This window comes from Moschus berezovskii, chromosome 2, assembly GCF_049115385.1.
Source record: "Moschus berezovskii isolate FMDL1 chromosome 2, NW_MosBer_1.0, whole genome shotgun sequence".
NCBI lineage: Eukaryota > Metazoa > Chordata > Mammalia > Artiodactyla > Moschidae > Moschus > Moschus berezovskii.
The window spans coordinates 75,338,628-75,364,892 of record NC_142461.1 but is presented as its reverse complement, the minus strand read 5'-3'; the positions used below and the strand labels follow the sequence as shown (position 1 = coordinate 75,364,892).

The following is a 26,265-nucleotide window of genomic DNA, read 5'->3' as shown; positions in this document are numbered from 1 at the left end:
CTGCTGACTACTCCCAGGCACTGTAAGTTAACCCTCCTGGCAGAGATATACACTTTCCTTTTGCTATCAGTTACTGCTAACCTTTATTCTCAACCGGCTTCTGATTCATGAGACTTTCTCAAATGCTAGTTTCCAAAACTAGTGATTGCTTACATAGTAAAAGCAGTTCTTTTAAAACAGCTTAAAGAGATCAGATCAAGGAAGCCTAGTGTGCTGCAGTCCATGGGGTTGCAGAGTCAGACAGGATATAGCAACTAAAAACAAAGATATCAACTATAAAAGCTGATATTTCAAGGCTCTGAGAATACTTTTTAATGAAAGATTTCTTACGTTTTTGTTTTGTATTGTTTAGAGCATTGTTCTTTTATAAACAAATCTGAAATAATCTTTTGTTTTATCTTTTGGTGGGGAGCTTAAAATGTTTTAGACAACTGGAATCAAATTCTTTGAAATGTAGAAGGACACAAAAGATGCTGATGTTATTTAAAAATTATTCAGTGGAGGTGACAGTGTCCTGCTTTGTATATTTTATCTTTTGTATTCTTTGTTTTTGACATTTTAATCATTTATTTAGCTGTTTTAATGTTCCTCTTTTAAGATGTAAGAGAAGAGCCAGTTGAGGGAGTGGGGTAAGAGAGTAAATTGAAAACAAACACATTAACTGTAAGACTCCTTAATCAGTGGTGAAATCCTTATCACCCTTCTCCTGATCAGCCCCCAGGCCACTGGCAGCTGCTGCTGTGTCCTCCAGGCAGGAGATTGGAGGACTCCTTTCTGGAGAAACTGACTGGACCAAGAAAAGGCTATGGAGCCTGAAAGGGATCCCTAGACAAGCAGTCACCGATGACCTTTAGTGAAGTCCCCCACTTGGAGCTTCCATTGGCATTTTAGTATCTTATTATTAAATGTGAATAGACAAGCCAGGACATGGAAGCAACCTAGATGTCCATCGGCAGACAAATGGATAAGAAAGCTTTGGTACATATACACAATGAAATATTCAGTTCAGTTCAGTTGCTCAGTCGTGTCCGACTCTTTGCTACCCCATGAATCGCAGCATGCCAGGCCTCCCTGTCCATCACCAATTTCTGGAGCTTACTCAGACTCATATCCCTCGAGTCGGTGATGCCATCCAACCATCTCATCCTCTGTCATCCCCTTCTCCTCCTGCCCCCCATCCCTCCCAGCATCAGAGTCTTTTCCAATGAGTCAACTCTTTGCATGAGGTGGCCAAAGTATTGGAGTTTCAGCTTCAGCATCAGTCCTTCCAATGAACACCCAGGACTGATCTCCTTTAGAATGGACTGGTTGTATCTCCTTGCAGTCCAAGGGACTCTCAAGAGTCTTCTCCAGCACCACAGTTCAAAAGCATCAATTCTTTGGCACTCAGCTTTCTTCACAGTCCAACTCTCACATCCATACATGACCACTGGAAAAAACCATAGCTTTGACTAGACAGACCTTTGTTGGCAAAGTAATGTCTCTGCTTTGTAATATGCTATCTAGGTTGGTTATAACTTTCCTTCCAAGGAGTAAGCGTCTTTTAATTTCATGGGTGCAATCAGCATCTGCAGTGATTTTGGAGTCCAGAAAAATAAAGTCTGACACTATTTCAACTGTTTCCCCATCTATTTCCCTTGAAGTGATGGGACCAGATGCCATGATCTTCATTTTCTGAATGTTGAGCTTTAAGCCAACTTTTTCACTCTCCTCTTTCACTTTCATCAAGGGGCTTTTTAGTTCTTCTTCACTTTCTGCCATAAGGATAGTGTCATCTGCATATCTGAGGTTATTGATATTTCTCCCGGCAATCTTGATTCCAGCTTGTGCTTCTTCCAGCCCAGCATTCCTCATGATGTACTCTGCATATAAGTTAACTAAGCAGGGTGACAATATACAGCCTTGATGTACTCCTTTTTCTATTTGGAACCAGTCTGTTGTTCCATGTCTAGTTCTAACTGTTGCTTCCTGATCTGCATATAGGTTTCTCAAGAGGCAGGTCAGGTGGTTTGGTATTCCCATCTCTTTCAGAATTTTCCACAGTTTATTGTGATCGACACAGTCAAAGGCTTTGGCATAGTCAATAAAGCAGAAATAGATGTTTTTCTGGAACTCTCTTGCTTTCTCCATGATCCAGCGGATGTTGGCAATTTGATCTCTGGTGCCTCTGCCTTTTCTAAAACCAGCTTAAACGTCTGGAATTTCACGGTTCACATATTGCTGAAGCCTAGCTTGGAGAATTTTGAGCATGACTTTACTAGCTTGTGAGATGAGTGCGATTGTGCGGTAGTTTGAGCATTCTTTGGCATTGCCTTTCTTTGGGATTAGAATGAAGACTGACCTTTTCCAGTCCTGTGGCCACTGCTGAGTTTTCCAAATTTGCTGGCATATTGACTGCAGCGCTTTCACAGCATCATCTTTCAGGATTGGAAATATTACTCAGCCATTAAAAAGAATGCATTTGAGTCAATTCTAATGAGGTGGATGAAACTGGAGCCTATTATACAGAGTGAAGTAAGTCAGAAAGAAAAACATCAATACAGTATACTAACACAAATATATGGAATTTAGAAAGATGGTAACGATGACCCTATATGCAAGACAGCAAAAGAGACACAGATGTATAGAACAGTCTTTTGGACTCTGTGGGAGAAGGCGAGGGTGGTATTGAGAGAATAGCATTGAAATATGTATATTATCTTATGTGAAACAGATCGCCAGTCCAGGTTTGATGCATGAGACAGGATGCTCAGGGCTGGTGCACTGGGATGACCCTGAGGAATGGGATGGGGAGGGAGATGGGAGGGAGGTTAATGATAGGGAACACATGTACACCCATGGCTGAGTCATGTCAATGCACGGCAAAAAACACTACAATAATGTAAAGTAATAAGCCTCCCATCACTTCATGGCAAATAGATGGGGAAACAGTGGCTGACTTTGTATTTTTGGGTTCCAAAAATCACTGCAGATGGTGATTGCAGCCATGAAAATAAAAAACACTTACTCCTTGGAAGGAAAGTTATGACCAACCTAGACAGCATATTTCTTTGTCAACAAATGTCTATCTAGTTAAGGCTATGGTTTTTCCAGTAGTCATGTATGGATGTGAAAGTTGGACTATAAAGAAAGCTGAGCGCCGAAGAATTGATGCTTTTGAACTGTGTTGAAGAAGACTCTTGAGAGTCCCTCGGACAGCAAGCAGATCCAACCAGTCCATCCTAAAGGAAATCAGTCCTGGCTGTTCATTGGAAGGACTGATGTTAAAGCTGAAACTCCAATACTTTGGGCATCTGATGCGAAGAGCTGATTTATTGGAAAAGACTCTGATGTTGGAAAAGATTGAAGGCAGGAGGAGAAGGAGATGACAGAGGATGAGATGGTTGGATGGCATCACCGACTCAATGGGCATGGGTTTGGGTGGACTCCGGGAGTTGGTTATGGACAGGGAGGCCTGGCATGCTGCAATTCATGGGTCGCAAACAGTCGGACACGACTGAGTGGCTGAGCTGAACTGAACTAAAATAAATTAATTTATTAAAAAGAAAACCTCTGGTGGGAACATGTCAATCCCAAACTGACACACTGCTATATTTACAATGGGAAAGCAACAAGGACCTACAGTATAGCACAGGGAACTCTGTTCAGTGTTAAGTGGCAGCTTTCATGAGAGGGGATTTGAGGGAGAATGGATACATGTATATGTACGGCTGAATCCCTTTGCTGTCAGCCTGAAACTATCACAACATTATTAATCAGCTATACTCCAAGATGAAGTAAAAAGTTTAAAAAAAAATGTGAATAGACAGTGAAGGTTACCAGATTTGGAGGCAATCCTCTCATGGGCAAAGCAGAAACCAAAATATGCGAGGACTAGTATGTAAAACAAAAAAAAGGATAGAAAAGAAGCAGAAACATTGTAATGAGCTGAAGAAAACTCAATATGCCAGCAAATTTGGAAAACTCAGCAGTGGCCACAGGACTGGAAAAGGTCAGTTTCATTCCAATCCCAAAGAAAGGCAATGCCAGAGAATGTTCCAACTACCACACAGTTGCACTCATCTCGCATACTAGCAAAGTGATGCTCAAGATTCTCCAAGCCAGGCTTCAACAGAGGAGCCTCGTGGGCTATAGTCTGTGGAGTCGTAAAAAGTCAGATGTGACTGAGCATGCACACAGACACCTCTGCTATGGATTCTTCAGTTTTAGACTAAACTGGATCACTTCCTATGGCTTCTATTTGTCCTGCCCTTACCTACTTGCATGCCTCTAGTTATGGAATCTCCTTTAAATGCCTGCTTCAATTCCTTCTACTTCTCCTGCACCTGCTGCTGAGTTCCTCCCAGGCCTCACTGTGATGATACTACCTGTGAAATGTCTGCAGTTTTTCTTTCTCTGTTACCACGATCACTGTTAGGAGTTCAGGGTGGAGTTCAGTACCCCACACTCCAGCTGGGAGTCCCTGACAAAGGGGACTTCCACCTGGTAATAGCCTTGTGAATAAAAAGGAACTGGCTTTATTAATAGACCTGTAAGTGCCTGAAAGCACCCCAGTAAAATTTGGTAAAAAGGTGTATTAAAGAAACCAGCCAAAACCCAAGGCCATAATGGGACTTCCTACTTCTCACCCCAAAGTGAGCAGCAGAGAGTATTACAGGGCTCACTTCCGGTGGAGACACAGTACAAGGGAAGCACACCTCTGGGAAGCATGAGCCCTGAACTGTGTCCCAAGTTCTCAGGCTGAAAAAAAGTTCAGATTAACAATTCATCCTCCAGGGGCTGAGACTGAGAGACTGAACTGAACTGTAGAAAACAAAAAACCTTCCATTCATATTCACAAGAAGTAAAAGTACTGCACCCACAAAACAGGAATAAGGAAAGGGAATAATCAAAGAACAAGGAAAAGCTCTTAGAAAGCGAACCTGTAACATCAGAAAATAATCATCTGACTAGGACAAAAAGGAAGATAATGAAGAAATCACACAGAAAGTAGAACAACAGAGGTGGGGAAAAAATGTGAGAAAAAGCAAAGAAAATCAAATGATCAGAAGATTTTCCCTAATAGAAATTCCAGAAATAAAAGAGAAAACAGAGGGGAAAAAGTATAAGAAACTCTCTCAGGTCTGATTAAAACAATCTGAAGGACATGGGTTTTTCTGAGTGCTTGGGATCATGAGGCGAAACCAAAGCACAGGAGCACACTAACACCACTGGTCTCCTGGCTTTCCCACCCTTCTTACTCTTGCTGTTGTTTCCTTCCCTGGTATCTCTTCCTCCTCAGTCCACTCCTAACATCCCTCTGCTTTCCATCCATGACTTTGTACCCCCTCCTCCCTCTGTTCACTGGTTCCCACACATGCATCCAGATGTTTCTTTCCCTTCAACTGTGGACCTGCTTCCTGTAATTCACCACCCTGGCACCCACCAGTCCTCATACATATCTAAAAGTAAACTTTTATTTCCTTATCTCTTCTCTTTTTGCCTTCTATTCTAAGATAATTAGACAATAATAAGCCCATTTATCTTCCTATATTCCCTGTTATGATAATTGAAAATGTCATCCATACAGTGTCATAAGTCAGAAATTTAGGAGTCTGAGGAGCACTGTAGTCTCTTCCATCTTCGTCACCCCTCCCGTTCAATCAGTATGTCCTACCAGGTCTTCTTGGTGATAAGCCCATGTGTCCTAAATTCCCAGGCAGCCCTCCTATTCCATTATTCTTCTGTGTGAGGTCATTGGACATTTGAGAAGGAAATCTGTGGTGTAGAAAAGGTGAACAAAATAAACTAGTACAAAAATTGATCCTACAGATAACTTCAAAAACCAATTTGTATCTTCAGATTTGAGATGATACTGCACATACAAATAAAATCAAAATTCTATGAAAAAGAAACAAGAAGGAAATTTTACATGTTAAAAATATGACTGCCGGAGACTTCCGCCCCACTATTAGCTTGGGCACGCGGCATCCCCGGCCTTTCCTCCTGCGCCGTGGCGGAGCCTGCTGTCTGCCTTTCGGAGTGCTATGGTCGGTAGATTGCTGTCCGCAGCAGAGGCCCGTGCCGAGCAGGCCATTTACCAGATTTTATATGGTCAAATCTATTGAAAGCAAAAGATAATTTGAGAGGGACTTGGATCAAGAATGGATTCTCTTAACTACACAACAGCATCTGCTTCAGCTGTGGAAACTGAGAATCAAAGTGACAACTCTTCGTCTGGTAGCAGCTTATTTAAAACTCAGTGTGTTCCTGACCCACCTAAACGGAGGCAAAGAAACACTATTAGAAAATTCGTTAACATACCCAAAAGTACTCAAGCAACAGAGTCATCTAGTGACTCATCTATAGAGCCAAGACCACTGACTTTAAAGGCTATTTTTGAAAGATTCAAAAATAAGAAACGTAAACGTAAAAAGAAGAAATACAAGCCAACGGGAAGATCAGCAGGAAGACCAAAAGGAAGGAGAACCACTAGATACTCACAAATTACTGAGAAACAATTTAAAGACAAGAGACCTGGTTTCCCATTTTTAGAATCAGAAAATGGAAGAAGACCATTACCTTGGAGAAAAATTTTAACCTTTGAGCAAGCAGTGGCAAAAGCATATTTTAACTACCTTGAAAAACTGAAGTATGAATACTACCTCAAGGAATCCTTGAAACAGATGAATGTTGCTGAAGATTTAGAAAAAGAAGAACTTGATAGTTGAAGATACAGATACTTGGATGATGATGGTTCTCTCTCTCCTATTGAAGAGTCAGCAGCAGAGGAGGAGATTGCAGCAAACCTTGAACATGATGAATGTGATATTAAGTTGGTGGAGAATAGTTATTTCATAATAAGTTCTGAATTTCCAAAGAAGAAGAATATATATTTGGATCAAGAGGAATATACTGAAGAAACTGCTCTGCTTAAAAAGAGAACATCAAAATCTAAACACTGGACAGAGGACAAAATGGCCTGAAGAGAGATAGGATTATAAATACCAGACAAGGTAAACAGAATAAAAGCGATGATGATAAGGGTGAATATATATGCCAGTCTTAGAAAAACACAACTCTGTAAAAAAATAAAGAATACTTATAAAGATTTGTGAAACTCCTGAAGTAGTAATTATAAGAAAAATTATGTAGAAAAAATTGAGGCTGTTACTGCAGAGATTGACTTGACAAATAATAAATGAAAGTCCTACTGTTTAAAGAAAATATGACTGCCAAACTAATATAATTTTATGGAAGCACTGAAAGATAAAATAGAGCTAAACACGTTTAGAGGGTTCAGTTCAGTTCAGTTCAGTCGCTCAGTCGTGTCCGACTCTCCGCGACCCCATGAATCACAGCACGCCAGGCCTCCCTGTCCATTACCAACAGGTAAAAAGACACAAAGAAGGAAAATATGAAAGTAAAAGATGACGTAAATGTCCAGGTCCAACATTCTGCTAACAGGAATTCCAGAAAAGCAGAAGAGAGAAAAAGAAGAGGGAGAAACTACCAAAAAAGAACAGAAATGTCCAAGAACTAGAGATGCTCAATACTATACAAAATTAATAGGGTATCCTAGGTGCTGAGCAGAAATCATACAGATGACACAGAGAGAAACATATAGGCATAGATCACTGTGAAATTTTAGAATAGCAGGGATGCAAAGAAGGTTCCAAAAGCCTCTATAAAATGAAGAAAGAGTTTGCAGCTACAAAGGAACATTGTCAGTATCATCAGATGTTGGAAGAAATTGAACAATTTCTTTAAAGATTTTGGAGAATTGTTTGCCCAGCAAATCTACCAAGGGTTAGGGCAAAATCAGGTCATTTTGAGACATGTACAAGGACTCAGAAACCTCTCTTGTAAAATCATTGTCGTTTAACTAGAAATAGCTGGTAGAATTTGTTCACATTTGCTGAACATTTGCCAATATTTTCAAAGTTCAAGGAGTTCTCTTTGCAGGGCTGTTGTATGAAATAGAACTTTCTCTTTAAATGTATATTTGTTTCTTTGTTACTTTTTTTAACACCAAACTCCATGAGTCTGATAATTTCCCTGCTTTCCTCCACCCTTTTCTTAGAATTTCTCTTGTGCATGGTTTTAAAAATCTTTTCTCATGGTTGATTTCATTCTTCATATTTTTGTCTAAATTCTGTAACTTCCACAACTTATTAGATAACTTTGTAATAGTATATGAGTATATAAATAGTAGTCATACAAAATCAAAGTTGTACATTATTGAGGGAGGACTTTTTTCCTAAAATATATGATTTAATTATACCAATATAGGAACAACATAAGTATTCCTTCTTCTCTTCCTACCTTTTTTCCTTTTTTAGAAATTAAAATATTTGTGATTATGTACATTATTATAAAGTTTGCCATCTTAACTATTTTAAGTGTATAATTCAGTGACATTAATTACATTCAAGGTGTTGTGCAACTGACACCGCTATTTTCAAACCCCATACAGTGACTCCATAACCATTTAGCAATAACTCCATTCTTCCCTTTCTCACAGCTCCCAGTAACCACTATTCCTTCTGTCTTGATTAATTTGCTAAATCTTTCTTATTCAGCACTACTAAAGAATACAGATTTTTTTTCTTTTATTTATTTTTCCCTTTTCTTTTTTTTTTTAACATTATTTTATTGGTCTTGCCATACATTGACATGAATCTGCCCTGGGTTCCCCATCTTGAACCTCCCTCCCACCTCCCTCCCCATCCTATCCCTCTGGTTCATCCCAGTACACCAGCCCCGAGCATCCTGTATCATGCATCGAACCTGGACTGGCAATTCATTTCACATATGATAATATACATGTTTCAATGCCATTCTCCCAAAGCATCCCACCCTCGCCCTCTCCCACAGAGTCCAAAAGACTGTTCTACACATCTGTGTCTCTTCTGCTGTCTCGTATACAGGGTAATCGTTATCATCTTTCTAAATTCCATATATATGCATTCAGTTCAGTTCAGTTCAGTCACTCAGTCGTGTCCAACTCTTTGCAACCCCATGGATCACAGCACGCCAGGCCTCCCTATCCATCACCAACTCCCGGAGTTCACTCAAAATCATGTCCATCGAGCTGGTGACACCATCCAGCCATCTCATTCTCTGACGTCCCCTTCTCCTCCCGCCCCCAATCCCTCCCAACATCAGAGTCTTTTCCAGTGAGTCAACTCGTCGCATGAGGTGGCCAAAGTATTGCAGTTTCAGCTTTAGCATCAGTCCTTCCAATGAACACCCAGGACTGATCTCCTTTAGAATGGACTGGTTGGATCTCCTTGCAGTCCAAGGGACTCTCGAGTCTTCTCCAGCACCACAATTCAAAAGCATCAATTCTTCTGTGATCAGCTTTCTTCACAGTCCAACTCTCACATCCTTCCATGACCACTGGAAAAACCATAGCCTTGACTAGACGGACCTTTGTTGACAAAGTAATGTCTCTGCTCTTCAATATACTATCTAGGTTGGTCATAACTTTAATATACTGTATGGTGTTTTTCTTTCTGGCTTACTTCACTCTGTATAATAGGCTCCAGTTTCATCCACCTCATTAGAACTGATTCAAATGTATTAGTTTTAATGGCTGAGTAATACTCCATTGTGTATATGTACCAAAGCTTTCTTATCCATTCGTCTGCTGATGGACATCTAGGTTGCTTCCATGTCCTGGCTATTATAAACAGTGCTGCGATGAACATTAGGGTACACGTGTCTCTTTCAATTCTGGTTTCCTCGGTGTGTATGCCCAGGAGTGGGATTGCTGGGTCGTATGGCAGTTCTGTTTCCAGTGTTTTAAGGAATCTCCACACTGTTCTCCATAGTGGCTGTACTAGTTTGCATTCCCACCAACAGTGTAAGAGGGTTCCCTTCTCTCCACACCCTCTCCAGCATTTATTGCTTGTAGACTTTTGGATAGCAGCCATTCTGACTGGCGTGAAATGGTACCTCACTGTGGTTTTGATTTGCATTTCTCTGATTATGAGTGATGTTGAGCATCTTTTCATGTGTTTGTTAGCCATCTGTATGTCTTCTTGGAGAAATTTCTGTTTAGTTCTTTGGCCCAAGAATAAATATTGTGAAAATGAATATATTACCCAAAGTAATTTATAAGTTCAGTGCAATCCCTATCAAACTAATGGTATTTTTCACAGAGCTAGAACAAATAATTTCACAATTTGTATGGAAATACAGAAAACCTCGAATAGCCAAAGCAATCTTGAGAAAGAATGGAACTGGGGGAATCAACCTGCCGGACTTCAGGCTCTACTACAAAGCCACAGTCATCAAGATAGTATGGTACTGGCATAAAGACAGAAATATAGATCAATGGAACAAAATAGAAAGCCCAGAGATAAATCCATGCACCTATGGACACCTTATCTTTGACAAGAGAGGCAAGAATATTCAATGGAGAAAAGATAATCTCTTTAACAAGTGGTGCTGGGAAACCTGGTCAAGCCACTTGTAAAAGAATGAAACTAGGACACTCCCTAACACCATACACAAAAATAAACTCAAAATGGATTAAAGATCTAAATGTAAGACCAGAAACTATAAAACTCCTAGAGGAAACATGGGCAAAACACTCTCCGACATAAATCACAACAGGATCCTTCATGACCCGCCTCCCAGAATATTGGAAATAAAAGCAAAAATAAACAAATGGGACCTAATTAAAATTAAAAGCTTCTGCACAGCAAAGGAAACTATAAGTAAGGTGAAAAGACAGCCTTCAGAATGGGAGAAAATAATAGCAAATGAAGCAACTGACAAAGGATTAATCTCCAAAATATACAAGCAACTCCTGCAGCTCAATTCCAGAAAAATAAATGACCCAATCAGATAAGATTATGTAAACTTTCTCTTTGCAATATTTGGATGTCATTATAATATCTGTAATCTGTTGTGGCATAATTTACCCCAAAACTTAGTGCCTTAAAACAACAACAGTTGTGTATTTTTTCTCATGGTTTCTGTGGATAAGGAATCCAGCCTGGGTACAGTGGAGATGACACGTCTGCTCCCTGAGAAGTGGGGCCTGTGCTGGACGATCCCAAGACTTGGAGCTGGAATCTGAAAGCTTCTTCACTCACATGTCTGACAGTTGATGCTGACTGTCACTGGGGGGCCCACATGCAGCTGAATAGTTGAATACCCATACGTGGTTTCTCCGGTGTGGCCTGGACTTCCCCACAACACGGTGGCAGTGTTCCAAAGGCTAGTGTCCCTCCCGAAAGATAAGGAGAAGGGGAGAGTGCCAGATGCCCTGTTAGCCTCAATGACCGAGCCTCAGAAGTCACACAGCAACGCTTGCACGGCATTCTGTTGACTGACACCGTTACAAAAGTCCACCCAGGTTGTAGGGAAAAGAACACAGACCCCACCTCTAAATGTCGGTGTATCAGTGTGACAGTGTGAGACAAGTGTGTGAAATGGGATAAGAATTGGCCAATTTTGGAAGTGCAGTCTGCCACAGTGTGTGCCCACCATGTACCCAAATCAGGCCTTAGCAGGACTTCTCTAAAATTAAACTCCTTTAAGTTACCTTAACTGCTGGCTAATCAGCTGTGGAAATGGCTGTTATCCTTTCTCTTAATTAGGAGGTTGAAATTTACACATTGAAAAGAAGATGAAAAACATGAGATCATGAAGTTGCTGCTTTTAGAAAAGAGAAATCTGTTTCTTAGAAACAAGATAATTATTAAATTATCTCTATTAAAGAAGCTGTTCTAATTCATATCTTTCCTGCTATTTGAAAATATTCCTTGGCCAGGAAACTATTTTAATATGAAAAATATATTGTTTATGAACATTGTTTGTGTTTATAGTTTGGGCATGGAAACATTTTTCAAGTCTTGATTGACTTGAAATATTTAAACGCACAATTGCTTCCTTTCCCTGACATACGTCTAGAGGCCAAAGTATATTTTTATTATATGACTTCTGTAGCCAAGTAACCTGACTTCTCTAATGCTTTAGTGTTGTCATTTGAAATTTGGGAAGAGTAATAGTACCTGCCTCACAGAGCTAGCATGAGGATTAAATGAGTTGATATATACATAAAATGCTTCACATGTTGTAAGTGCTAAAAAAAAGTTAGATGCAAAGGATATGGAGACAATAGTGGTATTCTGCATATATGTATATATGAAGAGTCATCGCAGGATTGAATTCATTTCCAGTAGGGTATTCAAAAGATAGAGGAATATGGTTAATGACAAGTTTGTTAAGCTGTTTCATTTAGGAAGAACACACTCAATAGCCTCTTAATTTAATAACTTTGTTTTTTCCTAGTTCGAAAAAGAAAAACAGCGTGATATTCGATCATTCTTTTTACCAAACACTAAGAAAAGACAGTTGGAGTCCTCCTATGATGAATCAAGGGTATCCCAGGAGAAAAATACTATAGTGCCAGCAGACGCTGGAAAATCAGCTACAAGAGATGATGAAAGTGATCTTGAACCTGAAGCTAAAAAACTGAAATCGGTCACCATCGATGACCCTTGCAGGCCCCCTGAGGAGAAACCATGCCGGCCTGGGCAGGCTGAAGCTCGGCTCGTGGTCGGGGCTGGTGAAGCCAAGGCCCAGGCCACTACCCCAACCCTTCGTGGTGAGGGCTGGCAGTGTGCTTTCTGCACCTACGTCAATAACTCCATGTTACCTTACTGTGAAATGTGTGCGAGTCCGCGCGGCGGCGCTGGTGAGTACATGGAGGGCGACCATGAGGCGGGTAGCAGTGGTGTCTTCAGATAACCTGTGTGTTTAGAGACAACTGCTGTCATCAGAGATCCATGACTGGGTTCCGACTTCAGCGTTTAAGCTGGAGGAAGAGCTTCACATAGTGAAGACTGAATTTATCCCCTTGTGGAATGTGAAAAGCTCCCAGTTCTGTCAAGAATGTATATCCCCCAGCGTCTGTGACATGGCATTAATTTGGCACAAATGGACATTTCTGATTAATGCCAGCAGGATGTGAATTCAGTGGGCAGGAATAGAAGCTCTGTTGCTATGGCAGCAAATATGCCTTATAGCCATAGACCTGCTGTTTTCTTTCCTCTGTAGATAATACTTGTTTTTAAAGAAATTGTAGATTATTTTGTTTAAATAGCAGAATGAATCCAGTGTAGCTTCTTTGCCTACTGAAATCTTTATTGTGCCATCTTTCTCCCGTGACAAATCATAAAAATTCCTCTATTGATCTTCTTTTAAAAACCAAATCTCACGTCTGTTTTATGAGTTTATTCTTTTCTAAAACATGCTATTTAAAACTAGAAATCATAAACATACCTCAGTTTGTTTTGCTTGCATGATATGCCGTTTTCTGGTGTTTTATTTTTGAAGTGATTATTAACAACTGTGGTTGTCTTAAGAAAACATCATCAGTATTCCTTTGTTTCCAGTTTTAGAGACCATTTTTATGGTAACTAAAAATGCCAAGTGGATGAGTTTGGAAACTAGAAGAAATTATAAATAAAATCTTATCAAAGTGTGTAATGATTATACACACTTTCCCATCATATGTGAATTCTTCAGTCTTGACATTAACAGAGACTCAGCAAAGATAGAAACTCTACTGCTCTAGTTCCTTCCTGCTTGCTTTGCTCTCCTCTGCCTTAATTTTGATCTGAAAGAAAATGTAATCAGTAGCTGAGTCTTTCCTCCTTTGATTCTGGGTGTTCCTCCCAAAACTGACAAGTCTGCCATCTGGGTGATTATATTTGTAACGTGGACACCTGTTGTCTATGAACTAAATTGGAGCCACAAGCTTATCCCATATAATATCTCCCACAATTTGCATTATCTCATTCAATTTCCAACTGCTGCAGGCAATAAAAATAAAGTATCTCATGACTACAGAATAATATTATTTCACACAAAGTCTATAAATTGAATGACTGAGCAATAAAAGTCATGGTTTAATAGGGTTTTATAAGTTCTGATTTTTCTTTATGATACCAAGAGCAACATGAGGATTTCTAGAACCATGATTTAATAAGCAAACTGTCAAGCAGTCTAAAAAAACAAAACATCTTTTGTAAATATGAAACAATCTGATTTTAGAACAATACATATTCCAAGTAACAGCGATATTACCATATATAATAGTTATAATTATTAGATTAATACTACTACAGTTTGACATAATCATTTCCAACCTTGATTTGGATGCATCCCAAAAGTATTAAAAAGCAGAATTCCAATTCATCTAAATTTTAAAATCAATACCTGTCATGTAACACTTTGAGAAAACAGTGAATTCAAAACATTAAATGAGCGATATTAGGATACAGGACTGGAAAGTCTTGTAAAGTTGCTGACTAGTGGTCTCTAGTACATTAATTTGCTCTAACGTACATACTTTCTGTTGTTCAGTCACCAAGTCTTGCCTGATTCTTTGTGACCCCACGGACTGCAGCATGCCAGGCTTCCCTGTCCTTCACGGTCTCCCAGAGTTTGATCAGATTCATTTCCATTGAGTCAGTGATGGCATCCAACCATCTCACCCTCTGTCGTCCCCTTCTCCTTTTGCCTCCGATCTTCCCCAGCATGAGGGTCTTTTCGAGTGAGTTGGTTCTTCTCATCAGGTGGCCAAAGTATCGGAGCTTCAGCTTCAGCATCAATCCTTCCAATGAATATTCATGGTTGATTTCCTTTAGGATTTACTGGTTTCATCTCCTTGCTGGCCAAGGGACTCTCAAGAGTCTTCTCCAGCACCACAATTCAAAAGCATTGATCACTCTTGTGTCAGTATGTAACATTTGTCTTGTCCTTTGTTCTTAACATCTATTGCTGATCCTCTGCATCTTACACTTCATACTCCCAGATTTGTATCTCTCATTTCAATTCCAGATTGGATGTATGCAGTGACCAACATAATACCTCCACCTGGATGTCTAAGGAGTACCTCAAGTTTAACATGTCCAAAATGGAACTCTTGATTCATAGTCACTACATCTAACACCAAAGCTTCTCTTCCCCCTGTCTTCCCTACATTGTGCTAAAAACCTAGAGGCAGCATCTTTGATTTTTCCCTGTCCTCCCATCTTCATGAAGTTCTGCTAGTGTAAGCTTTACAAAGTACCTTGATTCCAGTCACTACATCTTCATTGCTACCATCACACTGGAAGCCACCAGCATCTCTCTCTCTGACGCCTCCCTGAGGCTGGTCCTTCTCTCCACAGCAGATGGAGGGATCCTTTAAAAACTTAGATCATTACATTCCTGTGCTTACAACCCTTTAATGGCTTCCAGTGACACTAAGGCTCTAAGCCAAGAATACAGGCCCCCTGGGGCCAGGCTTTCCAGATCCCTGAGCAGCTCAGCTCCAGGGAGCCTCCCATCCCATCCTCTTACTCACTTATTCTCTTTAGCAGAAAAGATCCTGTTTATTTTTTTTTTGGCCTGCTTATCTCTGCCCTTTGGAATGGAATCTCTAGGAAGCAGGGACCTTTCTGACTTGTTCCCTCTGCCTTTCCAGCACCTACAGTGGTACTTCAGTTCAGTTCAGTTCAGTCGCTCAGTCGTGTCAGACTCTTTGCGACCCCATGAATCACAGCACGCCAGGCCTCCCTGTCCATCACCAACTCCCGGAGTTCACTCAAACTCATGTCCATCGAGTCGGTGATGCCATCCAGCCATCTCATTCTCTGTCGTCCCCGTCTCCTCCCACCCCCAATCCCTCCTAGCATCAGACTCTTTTCCAATGAGTCAACTCGTCGCATGAGGTGGCCAAAGTATTGGAGTTTCAGCTTTAGCATCAGTCCTTCCAGTGAACACCCAGAATTGATCTCCTTTAGGATGGACTGGTTGGATCTCCTTGCAGTCCAAGGGACTCTCAAGAGTCTTCTCCAGCACCACAGTTCAAAAGCATCAATTCTTCGGTGATCAGCTTTCTTCACAGTCCAACTCTCACATCCATACATGACCACTGGAAAAACCATAGCCTTGACTAGACGGACCTTGGTTGGCAAAGTATTGTCTCTGCTTTTTAATATGCTATTTGGGTTGGTCCTAACTTTCCTTCCAAGGAGTAAGCGTCTTTTAATTTCATGGCTGCAATCAGCAAAGTCTGACACTGTTTCCACTGTTTCCCCATCTATTTCCCATGAAGTGATGGGACCAGATGCCATGATCTTCGTTTTCTGAATGTTGAGCTTCAAGCCAAACTTTTCACTCTCCTCTTTCTCTTTCATCAAGAGGCTTTTGAGTTCCTCTTCACTTTCTGCCATAAGGGTGGTGTCATCTGCATATCTGAGGTTATTGATATTTCTCCTGGCAATCTTGATTCCAGCTGGTGCTTCTTCCAGCCCAGCGTTCCTCATGATGTACTCTGCATATAAGTTAAATAAGCAGGGTGACAATATACAACCTTGACGCACTCCTTTTCCTATTTGGAACCAGTCTGTTGTTCCATGACCAGTTCTAACTGTTGCTTCCTGACCTGCATACAGGTTTCTCAAGAGGCAGGTCAGGTGGTCTGGTATTCCCATCTCTTTCACTTGGTGATCCCCAATAAATGTTTAGAAAGAATGAACAGATGTTGCTGACTTTGTTTCTTTTTGTACAACTTCGCTGTGACATTTTTAAACTCTACTTTCTGTACTGGCTTTAGGGTATACTATGACTTTAGCTAAATATAAGTGTAAATTATTTGTTTTCCATAAATTATTTTGTTTGTTGTACAAATTTGTTCCACAAATAGATAGCCTCAGCCACACCCAGAATAAAAACAAAAACGAGAAAGATGATTCTCAGGACACCTCTGAAAAAATTCAGACTAGTTCTGACGGGGAGAAACAAGTCCTGGCACATTCAGCACCTGAACCGTTAGCTGAGAGCAAGGAAGAAATTTCAAAAACTGAGAGTGATGACAGACTCACCCCCCAGCCAGGTGATGGTAAGTCTTCTTTCCATTTCCAGGATCCAAGTAAAAACCATATGCTTAGACGTGGAACACTGTTAATAGGTTCGTGATTATTACCTTGTTCCAGGTTTCTTGTATTTCCTTTTATATTAAAAATACCAACCATTTGTAACTACACACATAAACACCAGATGGCTAGAAAAGCAGAGCTGTTGGTGTTCAGATGTTACTGAGAGAGCTAAACTCATATGGGCTACATGTGTTGTCTCCGGCCTGTTGCCCAGCTTCCACCAAGCTCGGCCCATTCTTGCAATGAGAGCGTGGTTTTGATATTTGGGGGTTCTTTTGGACACCATGGATTGCTATAAGATTGACAGATAATTGACAGCCACTTGGGAGATCATTAATCCTTTACAAGTGAATTTCTTTTATTTTTTATTATTTTTGGTTGCACTGGGTCTTTGTTGGTGCATGTGGGCTTTCTCTAGTTGCAACAAGTTGGGGCTTCTCTCCATTGTGGCTTCTCGTTGTGGTGGAGAACAGGCTGTAGGCACATGGGCACAGTAGTCGCAGCATGCAGGCTCAAGAGTACAGCCTCAGTAGTTGTGGTCCACGGGCTTCATTGCTTTGCAGCATCTGGAATCTTCCCAGACCAAGGATCGAACCTGTGTCCCCTGCACTGGCAGGTGAATTCTTATCCACTGTACCACTATGAAACCCATACACGTGAATTTCTTTTAAGTGGCTATAATTAATCAGCATATTTTATATTTAGAGTTTTGAGGGTTGTTGTTTTTTTAAGTAAAATGTTTTTAAGGAACATAATTTCAAGACTGTGTGAATCATGACTGTGTTGAGGACCAACCAGCCATGTAGTGTCTCAGGTTTATTTACTTCTTTCACTGATTCCATTCATTACTTATGGCTGCAGTGGTTGGCAAATACCAGCCTGTGTGTCGTCCATCACAGTCTTTATGGGCCCGCTGGCCAAAGACTGTGAGTACCATGGGGTCATTTTCTTCATTGCTCAGTTTGTGACCATAGGAACCCACAGGTTGATGTCTCATTGTAACAACCCCAAAGTGTTCGGGATGGATTGTCGAAGTTTTTCTTTTAAGTTAGTTGCTGTTAAATATAGATATAGTTTAGAGTTGGATTCATAGCTCTAAAAAAATAAAAGTGTTAGTCACTCAACCATATCCAGCTCTTTGCAACCCCATGAACTGTAGCCCACCAGGCTCCTCTGTCCATGGAATTCTCCAGGCAAGAATACTGGAGTGGGGTGCCATTCCCTTCCCCCAGGGCTCTTCCCGTTGGCAGGCAGATTCTTTACCGTTTGAGCCACCACATAGATATAATTCAGCGTTGGATTCATAGCTCTAAAATGAAATGTTTATTAAGTATTTCTAAACTCTCGGCATCTTCCTTTCTTCTGTACTCAGCTTTCCTCTAATTCCTCAAGGTCTTCCCAGAACTATCTCACAATAGATTCTGTTCAGGTCTGTTAATTTTAATGGCCTTTAAGATTCTGACCATCTGGACTTGGGATTTTGCCTCTAGTTCCCTTGTTTGTGCTATGACAGTGCCCCCAGTGTGGATGAAACCACTGCTCTCGGACAGTGTCCAGGTCAGTGAACAAAACATCAGACCCAGAATCAGCGACTGGCATTGTCGTCAGCTGGGCCATGAGACTCTCCATCTACAGCAAGGAAATACTTGCTTGTTAGTTACAAATTGGTCCCTTGATGAACATGTATGTTAGCTTTACTTACACATTCTTTTCAAAAATCACTAGACTTTTAGAAATTCTATTCTGCTGGTGAAATTTGCATTGCCTTATCCAGTAGACAGTGCTGGTATTTTCCTCTACACCTATTCCCTCTTCTTTTTTTCTCTCTTTACTTCTCAGATCACTGGGCTGCAAAAGTGATATTCTTCACATCTGCCCACTAACACGGATTTCCTTGAAAAACAGAAGAAGGAGAAGGGACATTATAGTAAAATGCTTCTACCCACATACGCTTTTTTAGAACCAGAGTGGTGTATACCACTCTGGAATTGTAGCTTCATTTTAACTGGAATTCTAAGGGTCTGGAAGGAAGGCCGTATCTTCAAAAGATGCTGTCTGGTGTTTGGAACCATTAAATTATACTTCATGAAAAAAATGAAAAGAAAAATACATTCCCTGATGTAACTAGTAGCTACCAAAAAGCATCAGCTGATTTGGAGTTGTTCTCATATGGCTTTTTATCAAAGAGTGACTTCTGATCTTTTAGCATTAACCATAGTTCTTCAAATCTGGAGACAGTGATTATGATAGGCACTTATTTTATGTACATTAAGAAAGAAAAAGATGGGACTTCCCTGGTGGTGTACTGGATAGTAATCCACCTGCCAATGCAGGGGACACAAGTTAAATCTCTACTCTGGGAATATTCCACGTGCCTTGGGGCAACTAAGCCCGTGTGCCACAACTATTGAGCCCATAGACTAGAGCCTGTGCTCCACACAAGAGAAGCCAACCCAATACGAAGCCTGTGCACTGCAACTAGAGAGTAGCCCCCAGTTGCCATAACTAGAGAAAAGCTTGCTCAGCAGTGAAGACCCACAGCCAAAATAAAGAACGAACGAAACTGCCAGTTTAGCTATGACACAGTAACTGGTATTCCTCCACATGGCATGTTTGCTTCTTTAATAACAAATTTATGCTTTCTCATCCTGTATGCAAGTTTTTGGTGTACATGATAACTTTTCATTTCAATCCAAAACCATAGTAAAACATTTTGAAGACATTTTGAAAGTAATCAAAATCAACACTCAGAAATGACAGTGCATATATCTCAAGTGTAGTGTCGAAGTGACAACAGTGTTGTAGTTATGACTGAGCTCATCTCAGGCAGTGAAAACTACCTTACAACTGTCACCTGGCCAACCATAGTTGTAAAATGCCGAGGCTGTGGACTGGAAGACATGCCAATCTCAGAGAGATTAAAGTGTGGGGAAAGCATACATTTTTGAATTTATGAAATATGGGGATAATCCACAATCTAAGTTTGTAAAGTGACTGATATCTCGATTAGAAATATTCAAATAGATGATACTGCAAATAAGTCACAGACTTGTGGATCTGGAAAAATACTTTAAAGGGTCACTGAGGAACCATGGCAGAAGTTAAGAGCATAGGCTCTGGAGCCAGATTACTGGGCTGTTACCAGTGGCCTTGGGCAGATTAATGTGCCTTGCTTCCCTCCTCTGTAAGATGCACAGCTTGTTTCTGAGAGGTGTTAATATAAGTACTTAGACCAGTACCAGGCACACTGTAAGTGCTTGATAAGTGCTAACTAATTATTATGTAGATCTGCTCGGATAACCCTATCCTTTCTGCAGAATAGATTGGTCAGTAGGACTGAGAGAAAAATAAAGAGAGATGATGAGAAAGGCATCCTGTTCACTCGTCGCCTTTTGTGAATATGAGGCTCCGGGCGGCGCGGTCATCTAAGTGGCCCTCGACAGCAGTCTTGCCTCGGATAGCCAAAATGGTGCTCATTCGGTCTCAGCTTAAACTCTCTGTAGCAATAGGAATCGATTCTAGATTCCTTCAGCACTGATAAGGACTCTTTCAGGGTAGGAAATTCTCCCTTATGCCTAATTCTTATCTTTTTTTAAGCAAATGCTGAATTTCTTTTTTTTTTTTTTTTCTTGTTAGCAAAAGTTCCAAAGCAACTGGTTACCATATAAGCCAATATGCTCTTAGATCACCTGCCATATTTTATTTCACACCTAGGTACATGTTCTTTGTCAAATGTGCTGATATATTTGATACAACTCTTACATCGTCCTAACCCACATAGGATTTAAGTTAGCTGTTCTGGACAGAGGGTAGATATGCCTTCAGGTTCTTTTTTATTTTCTTCATTAGGACAGTTGAAGAACTGGCCAGTGTATGACACCCTGATGTTTTGTGCAAGTAAGAATACTGACCGGATTCACGTCTATACTAAGGTAGGCATCATGTGGATTCTGGAAACATACACAAGGCTTCCTTTTTTCATGTTCCAATGGAGATAATTTTATTAGCAGTGAGATGGGTAGTGAGTTCTTTTCCTACTTAAAGCTAATTCTCAGATTCCTCTGTTAAATCTAAAGACAATGAGTGGCAAACAGCTTGGTAGTTAAAGAGTGCAGACTCTAGGGCCAGGGTGCCTAGGTTCAGATCTGTTACTGACTGTGGAATCTTGTGCCTGTTTCCTCAACTGTAAAATAAGGAACAGTCGTTGCCAGGACAGAATGGCTAATTCCTGGGAGGCCCTTAGCACAGTGCCTGGCCCTGGTGCAGTCTCACTCCGAGTTGCCTCCTGCACTGATCCTGCACTGATCCTGCAGCAATGGTAGCATCCTCATGGAAGCCTAAGTCTGCCCATACGTGCTGAGTAAAGTCTCGGAGGCTTTAATAATATGACTGCTCATAGCCTGGGTTAGCAGCACTCAAACTTTTCAGTTGCAGGACCTCTTAGCACTCCTAAAATTTGTTGGGGACCCAAAGACCTTTTGTTTATGTAGGTTATGTTGTTGTTGTTTCGTCACTAAGTCGTGTCCAACTCTTTTGCAACCCCATAGACTGTAGCCCACCAGGCTTCTGGTCCATGGGATTTTATAGGCAAGAATACTGGAGTGGGTTACCATTTCCTTCTCCAGGGAATCCTCCTGACCTAGGGATGGAACCCATGTCTCCTGAATTGGTAGGTAGATTCTTTACCACTAAGCCACCAGGGAAACCCTATGTGGGTTATATTTCTTGATATTTACTGTATTTGAAATTAAAATAGAAACACTTTAAAATATTCATTTATCCACATGAAACTAGCAATAATAGGGCTTACCTCGTGGTACAGTGGATGAGAATCGCCTGCCAATGCAGGGGACACGGGTTCAATCCGTGAGTCAGGAAGATTCCTCATGCCGTGGAGCAACTAAGCCTGTGCTGCACAACTAATGAACCCGTGCTCTAGAGGCTGCAAGCTTCAGCCTCCAAGCCCATGTGCTGAAGCTACCGAATCCCATGTGCCTGGAGCCTGTGCTGCACCACGAGAGAAGCCACCCCTAGGAGAAGGCTGTGCACTGTAAGAGCAGCTCCCACTCAACACAAGTAGAGAAAAGCCCAGCGCAGCAGCGAAGACCCAGCCCAACCAAAAATAAATGAATAAATAAATAATAATTAACAAACTAGCAATAATAAGTCCATTGCATACTGACATAAAAAGCATATCTCTGTGAAAAATAATTATAATTTCCAAAACAAAAATAATGTTTACTGAGAACAGGGCCATTGTTTTACATCTTTAGCAGTTTCTCCTGAAGTCATAATAGAAGACAGTGGGATTCTCAGATCTGCCTCTGTATGGAAGACTTCCCTGAACATTCCTAAGAGAATAACAGTGGAAAAGGCAAATGGCGTTGCACTAGGATCCTCTGAAAGGGTCTTGGAAACCATGTGAGAATATTTGGCCAAGGTTCACTAGTATGAGTGTTTGAGAAAAAATAAATTACTGAGATTTATGAACACTTTTGCTTGATCTACAGTTTCAAACTTCTAATCTTTACAAGTATCATAAAATAGGATTTGTGAGTTTTTAAGCACATGGGCCATTCTATTGAAATAATGTCATTTTAAAGATAAGTGAGGTTGGGCCTGCCCAAACTCAATTATGGGTTTTTTGCTAAACCACATAGATACAGATAGATGGTGTACCCTGTAATAATCTTCAGTTCTAACTGAATATTAGAAGATACTGCTAGAAGATTAGGAGACGGCTAGGATCATGAATACCGGAAACCCCAAGCAGCCTCCACTGGGGGACCAATGACAAGAGCGACATCAAGAATGAAGATAGGCAGGACACGTTTCCCTTAAAGGCTTCAGCCTTGGTCTGCCATGTGGAACTTCTAGACTCGGGGAGTACAAAGAAGCCCTCTGCTCCTCTAGAGACAGGTCTAAGTGTCTGGCCACCTCCTGCCCCTCGTGAGATCATCAGCTGAGAATAACAGAGAATGGCTCTCCCAGGGGCTAGAAGGTCAAGAATCCAGAAGGCAGACCCCAGGCAGAGCACACACACGGATTCAGAAGCCCTTAAACTTCTTACTGTGTACAGTGAAGGCTCTGCATCCTGGATCATCCTGTCAGGGTATTTTCTCCTCTGGTGGAGACTGGAGAGGAACTGCAAATGGTAGAGGGTAGAGTGTGCCTTCATTGTAGTTCAGTTGCTAAGTCGTGTCCTACTCTTTGTGACCCCATGGACTGCAGTATGTCAGGCTTCCATGTCCTTCACCATCTCCCAGAACTCTGCTCAAACTCAGGTCCACTGCATCAGTGATGCCATCCAACCATCTCATCCTTTGGCGCCCCCTTCTCCTCTGCCCTCAATCTTTCCCAACATCAGAGTCTTCCGATGAGTTGGCTCTTCGAATCAGGTGGCCAAAGTATTGGAACTTCAGCTTCAGCACCAGTCCTTCTAATGAATATTCGGGGTTGATTTCCTTCACGACTGACTGGTTTGATCTCCTTACTGTCCCAGGGACTCTCAAGAGTCTTCTCCAGCCCCATAGTTTGAAAGCATCAATTCTTCAGCGCTCAGCCTTCTTTATGGTCCAACTCACATCCGTATGAGAACCCCCTGAGCAGTATGAAAAGCAGTGTGCCTGCCACCAAGCAAATACCGCAGCCACCTTCCTGACCTCTTTCAACAGTCTCGAGTGCATTTTTACCACTCTTCTAAATACTTACGTGTCCCCTTGCCATGAAACATTATTCAATCAGTTTTCTAAACCTGAGACACTAAGCAGGTCAAATGTCAACAGGGATTTTCACAGCTATAGGAGAGTTCAGAAGAAAGCTTTTCTATTCACCTTAGGAGACCTGAAATAAAATCTAGAAACAGAAATTTGTACAAAAACCCCCACTCAGTGCCTAAAAGAACACCCTTTAAAAGGAAGAGCAGTAACAGATGTTTAGCATCTTATGTCATGTTAATAGTATACCTCTAAACTGTTCACTTCAGCCAGAACCCCATGTCTAATGGGAGTTCACTTCAGCCAGAACCCCAGCCAGAATAACAATTACACATCTGAACTTTTAATCACTATGTAAGTACTTTTTGTGTATTTTTCTTTCCCCAGAGTGATTGTGGTAACTGTAACATTTCTTTCTGGCTGAGAGAATTAGACAGAATTTAAACTTTTGTTTATACAGTAGATTTCTGTATACAGAGATTCTTCTTTTTTTTTTTTTCTTCTTTCGCTTTATAAAAAAAATACTTCATGTTTGACTGATGACACCTCTCTACATGGTATGGCTTACCCTTAGACCAAATGTAGTGGGGGCTCTCAGAGGGCCTGGCCCCCTCCTGGGCTCCGTATCCTCTCAGTGGGGGCAGTACAGGTGGAATCTTGTCTGGAATGAGCTGCCTCAGTTTATCAGTTTAGAAGACTGGGCATGAAATGCAGTAATAGCATTCTTTACTTTTAAAATAATTATTGGTGCCTACAGACAAAATGGATTAATACTGCCTTCCTCATCTATAATCAGGATGGAAACCAGATGAACTGTAATTTCATTCCTTTGGATATAAAATTAGACCTGTGGGAAGATTTACCAGCAAGCTTTCAGCTGAAACAAAATCGCTCCCTGGTAAGAACCGTCCTGCACATTTGTTCTGAATGAAAATTTGTTGAGTAGTTTTAAAGACAATTTTTGAGTTTGATAAAAGAAGAGCAGCTTGTGGCCTGCTGCAGAGTCAGATCACTGGGTGCACTTTAATCAGTCCAGGCAGTACCTGTGAATTACCCGGATAAACGTGAAATCTGTTAGCCTGGTGAACGATCACACCTTGGGTTGCTGTTTCTGTGGATAGACTCATCCTCACATCATTTATTTTCTCATTCACAGGATTAGCAGCTGTGAGGTTGGTATCTGACAGAATCACACTTTATCTTTGGAGGTTAAGTTCTAACCCTGACGAGCTCTGAGAGCAGGGATAACACCATGTGGGAGGACTCCATTCCTTATGGGAAGCACCAGGGTGCAGCCACAGGCCATGTACCTGCTGGGGAGGCCTTAGTTCTGATCTGTGTTGATTGATCTTCACTGCTAAGGAGGGTCAGCGTGTGTAGGGGCTGAGCCAGCATGCAGCAAAGTGCTGTTTACAAGAATACAGTGATTATGTTTTTGCATTTGAGCAGAAATGAAAACGTTGGCCATGGTCAGCTGCACCCATCTTAAAAGAAAAGGTAGCTGTGAGCTGTTTTCTTTGGTGTCATCTAATGCTGATGCTCAGATTACCAGAAAATAGCCAATTATGTATAACTGACTAATAAGTAAGAGTAACAGTAGCCCTAATGAAATGTCCCAGATTTATTATTGACGGCCTTTTTCCCGTGAGAGTTCAGGCAGTCAGGTACAAACGATGCCCAGATATCGCACTGTCACTGTCACCACCACAAGATCCACTGTCCCCAAAATCCAGTTTTGCCTCGGCCACTGTTGGGGTATGTGCGCTTTTGGTGTCAGTGAGCACGTTATTGCTGCTGGTCTCTGTGGATGAAGGACATGTGCTGAGTGTCCTAAATGGTGTCTATAGAGAGCTGATGGCTTGGAAGAGACCTCTGCAGAACTGGCCGTAGATGGTTCACAACAAAGGTAGGAAAACTGCATCAAACTAAAGAAAACCTTAAACCGTGAGACTCAAACCCTGTTTGGGGTTATAATAAAACATCCATTTTCAGATGCTATACGTAGGCTCACTTTCAAAGGAAGATGCCTGGCAAGCTGTACACTCTTTTCATCATCTCATTTTCTGCCAGATCTTGAGGTTTGTTCGAGAATGGGGTAGTCTAACTGCCATGAAGCAGAGGATAATCAGGAAAAGTGGGCAGCTGTTCCGCAGCCCAGTTCTGGCTCTGGAAGAGATCGCAAAGCAGCAAACCAAACAAAACAGTACCAAAAGGTATGAGTTGTCTTTCTTCATTTGTATTTTATTGTTTGTCATAGTTATTTCTGTAGGAGTATCAGACATTTTATGTAACCACTAGTCAAGGCTATGGTTTTTCCTGTGGTCATGTATGGATGTGAGAGTTGGACTGTGAAGAAAGCTGATCGTCGAAGAATTGATGCTTTTGAACTGTGGTGTTGGAGAAGACTCTTGAGAGTCCCTTGTACTGCAAGGAGATCTAACCAGTCCATTCTAAAGGAGATCAATCCTGGGTGTTCATTGGAAGGACTGATGCTAAAGCTGAAACTCCAATACTTTGGACACCTCATGCGACGAGTAGACTCACTGGAAAAGACTGATGCTGGGAAAGGTTGGGGGCGGGAGGAGAAGGGGACGACAGAGAATGAGATGGCTGGATGGCAT

At 41.2% G+C, this 26,265-nt stretch overlaps 2 protein-coding genes across 5 annotated transcripts in view; both read left to right on the top strand.

Moving 5' to 3' along the window:
• The window catches only part of ZRANB3 (zinc finger RANBP2-type containing 3), a 302,617-nt gene that overhangs the window by 250,258 nt on the left and 26,094 nt on the right, over window positions 1–26,265 (top strand). For all 4 annotated transcript variants that reach the window (XM_088829053.1, XM_055397579.2, XM_055397578.2 and 1 more), the window contains exons 13-17: window positions 12,289–12,694; window positions 16,697–16,891; window positions 20,778–20,860; window positions 24,441–24,542; window positions 25,715–25,857. In XM_088829053.1, the coding sequence (XP_088685179.1) occupies window positions 12,289–12,694; window positions 16,697–16,891; window positions 20,778–20,860; window positions 24,441–24,542; window positions 25,715–25,857 (929 nt within the window). The remainder of the gene's footprint in view (window positions 1–12,288; window positions 12,695–16,696; window positions 16,892–20,777; window positions 20,861–24,440; window positions 24,543–25,714; window positions 25,858–26,265) is intronic.
• On the top strand, window positions 4,298–8,099 carry LOC148778548 (TATA box-binding protein-associated factor RNA polymerase I subunit D-like). Its single transcript, XM_088842308.1, is given in 1 exon segment — window positions 4,298–8,099. A coding segment is annotated over 1 exon segment (822 nt). The 5' UTR covers window positions 4,298–6,143; the 3' UTR covers window positions 6,966–8,099.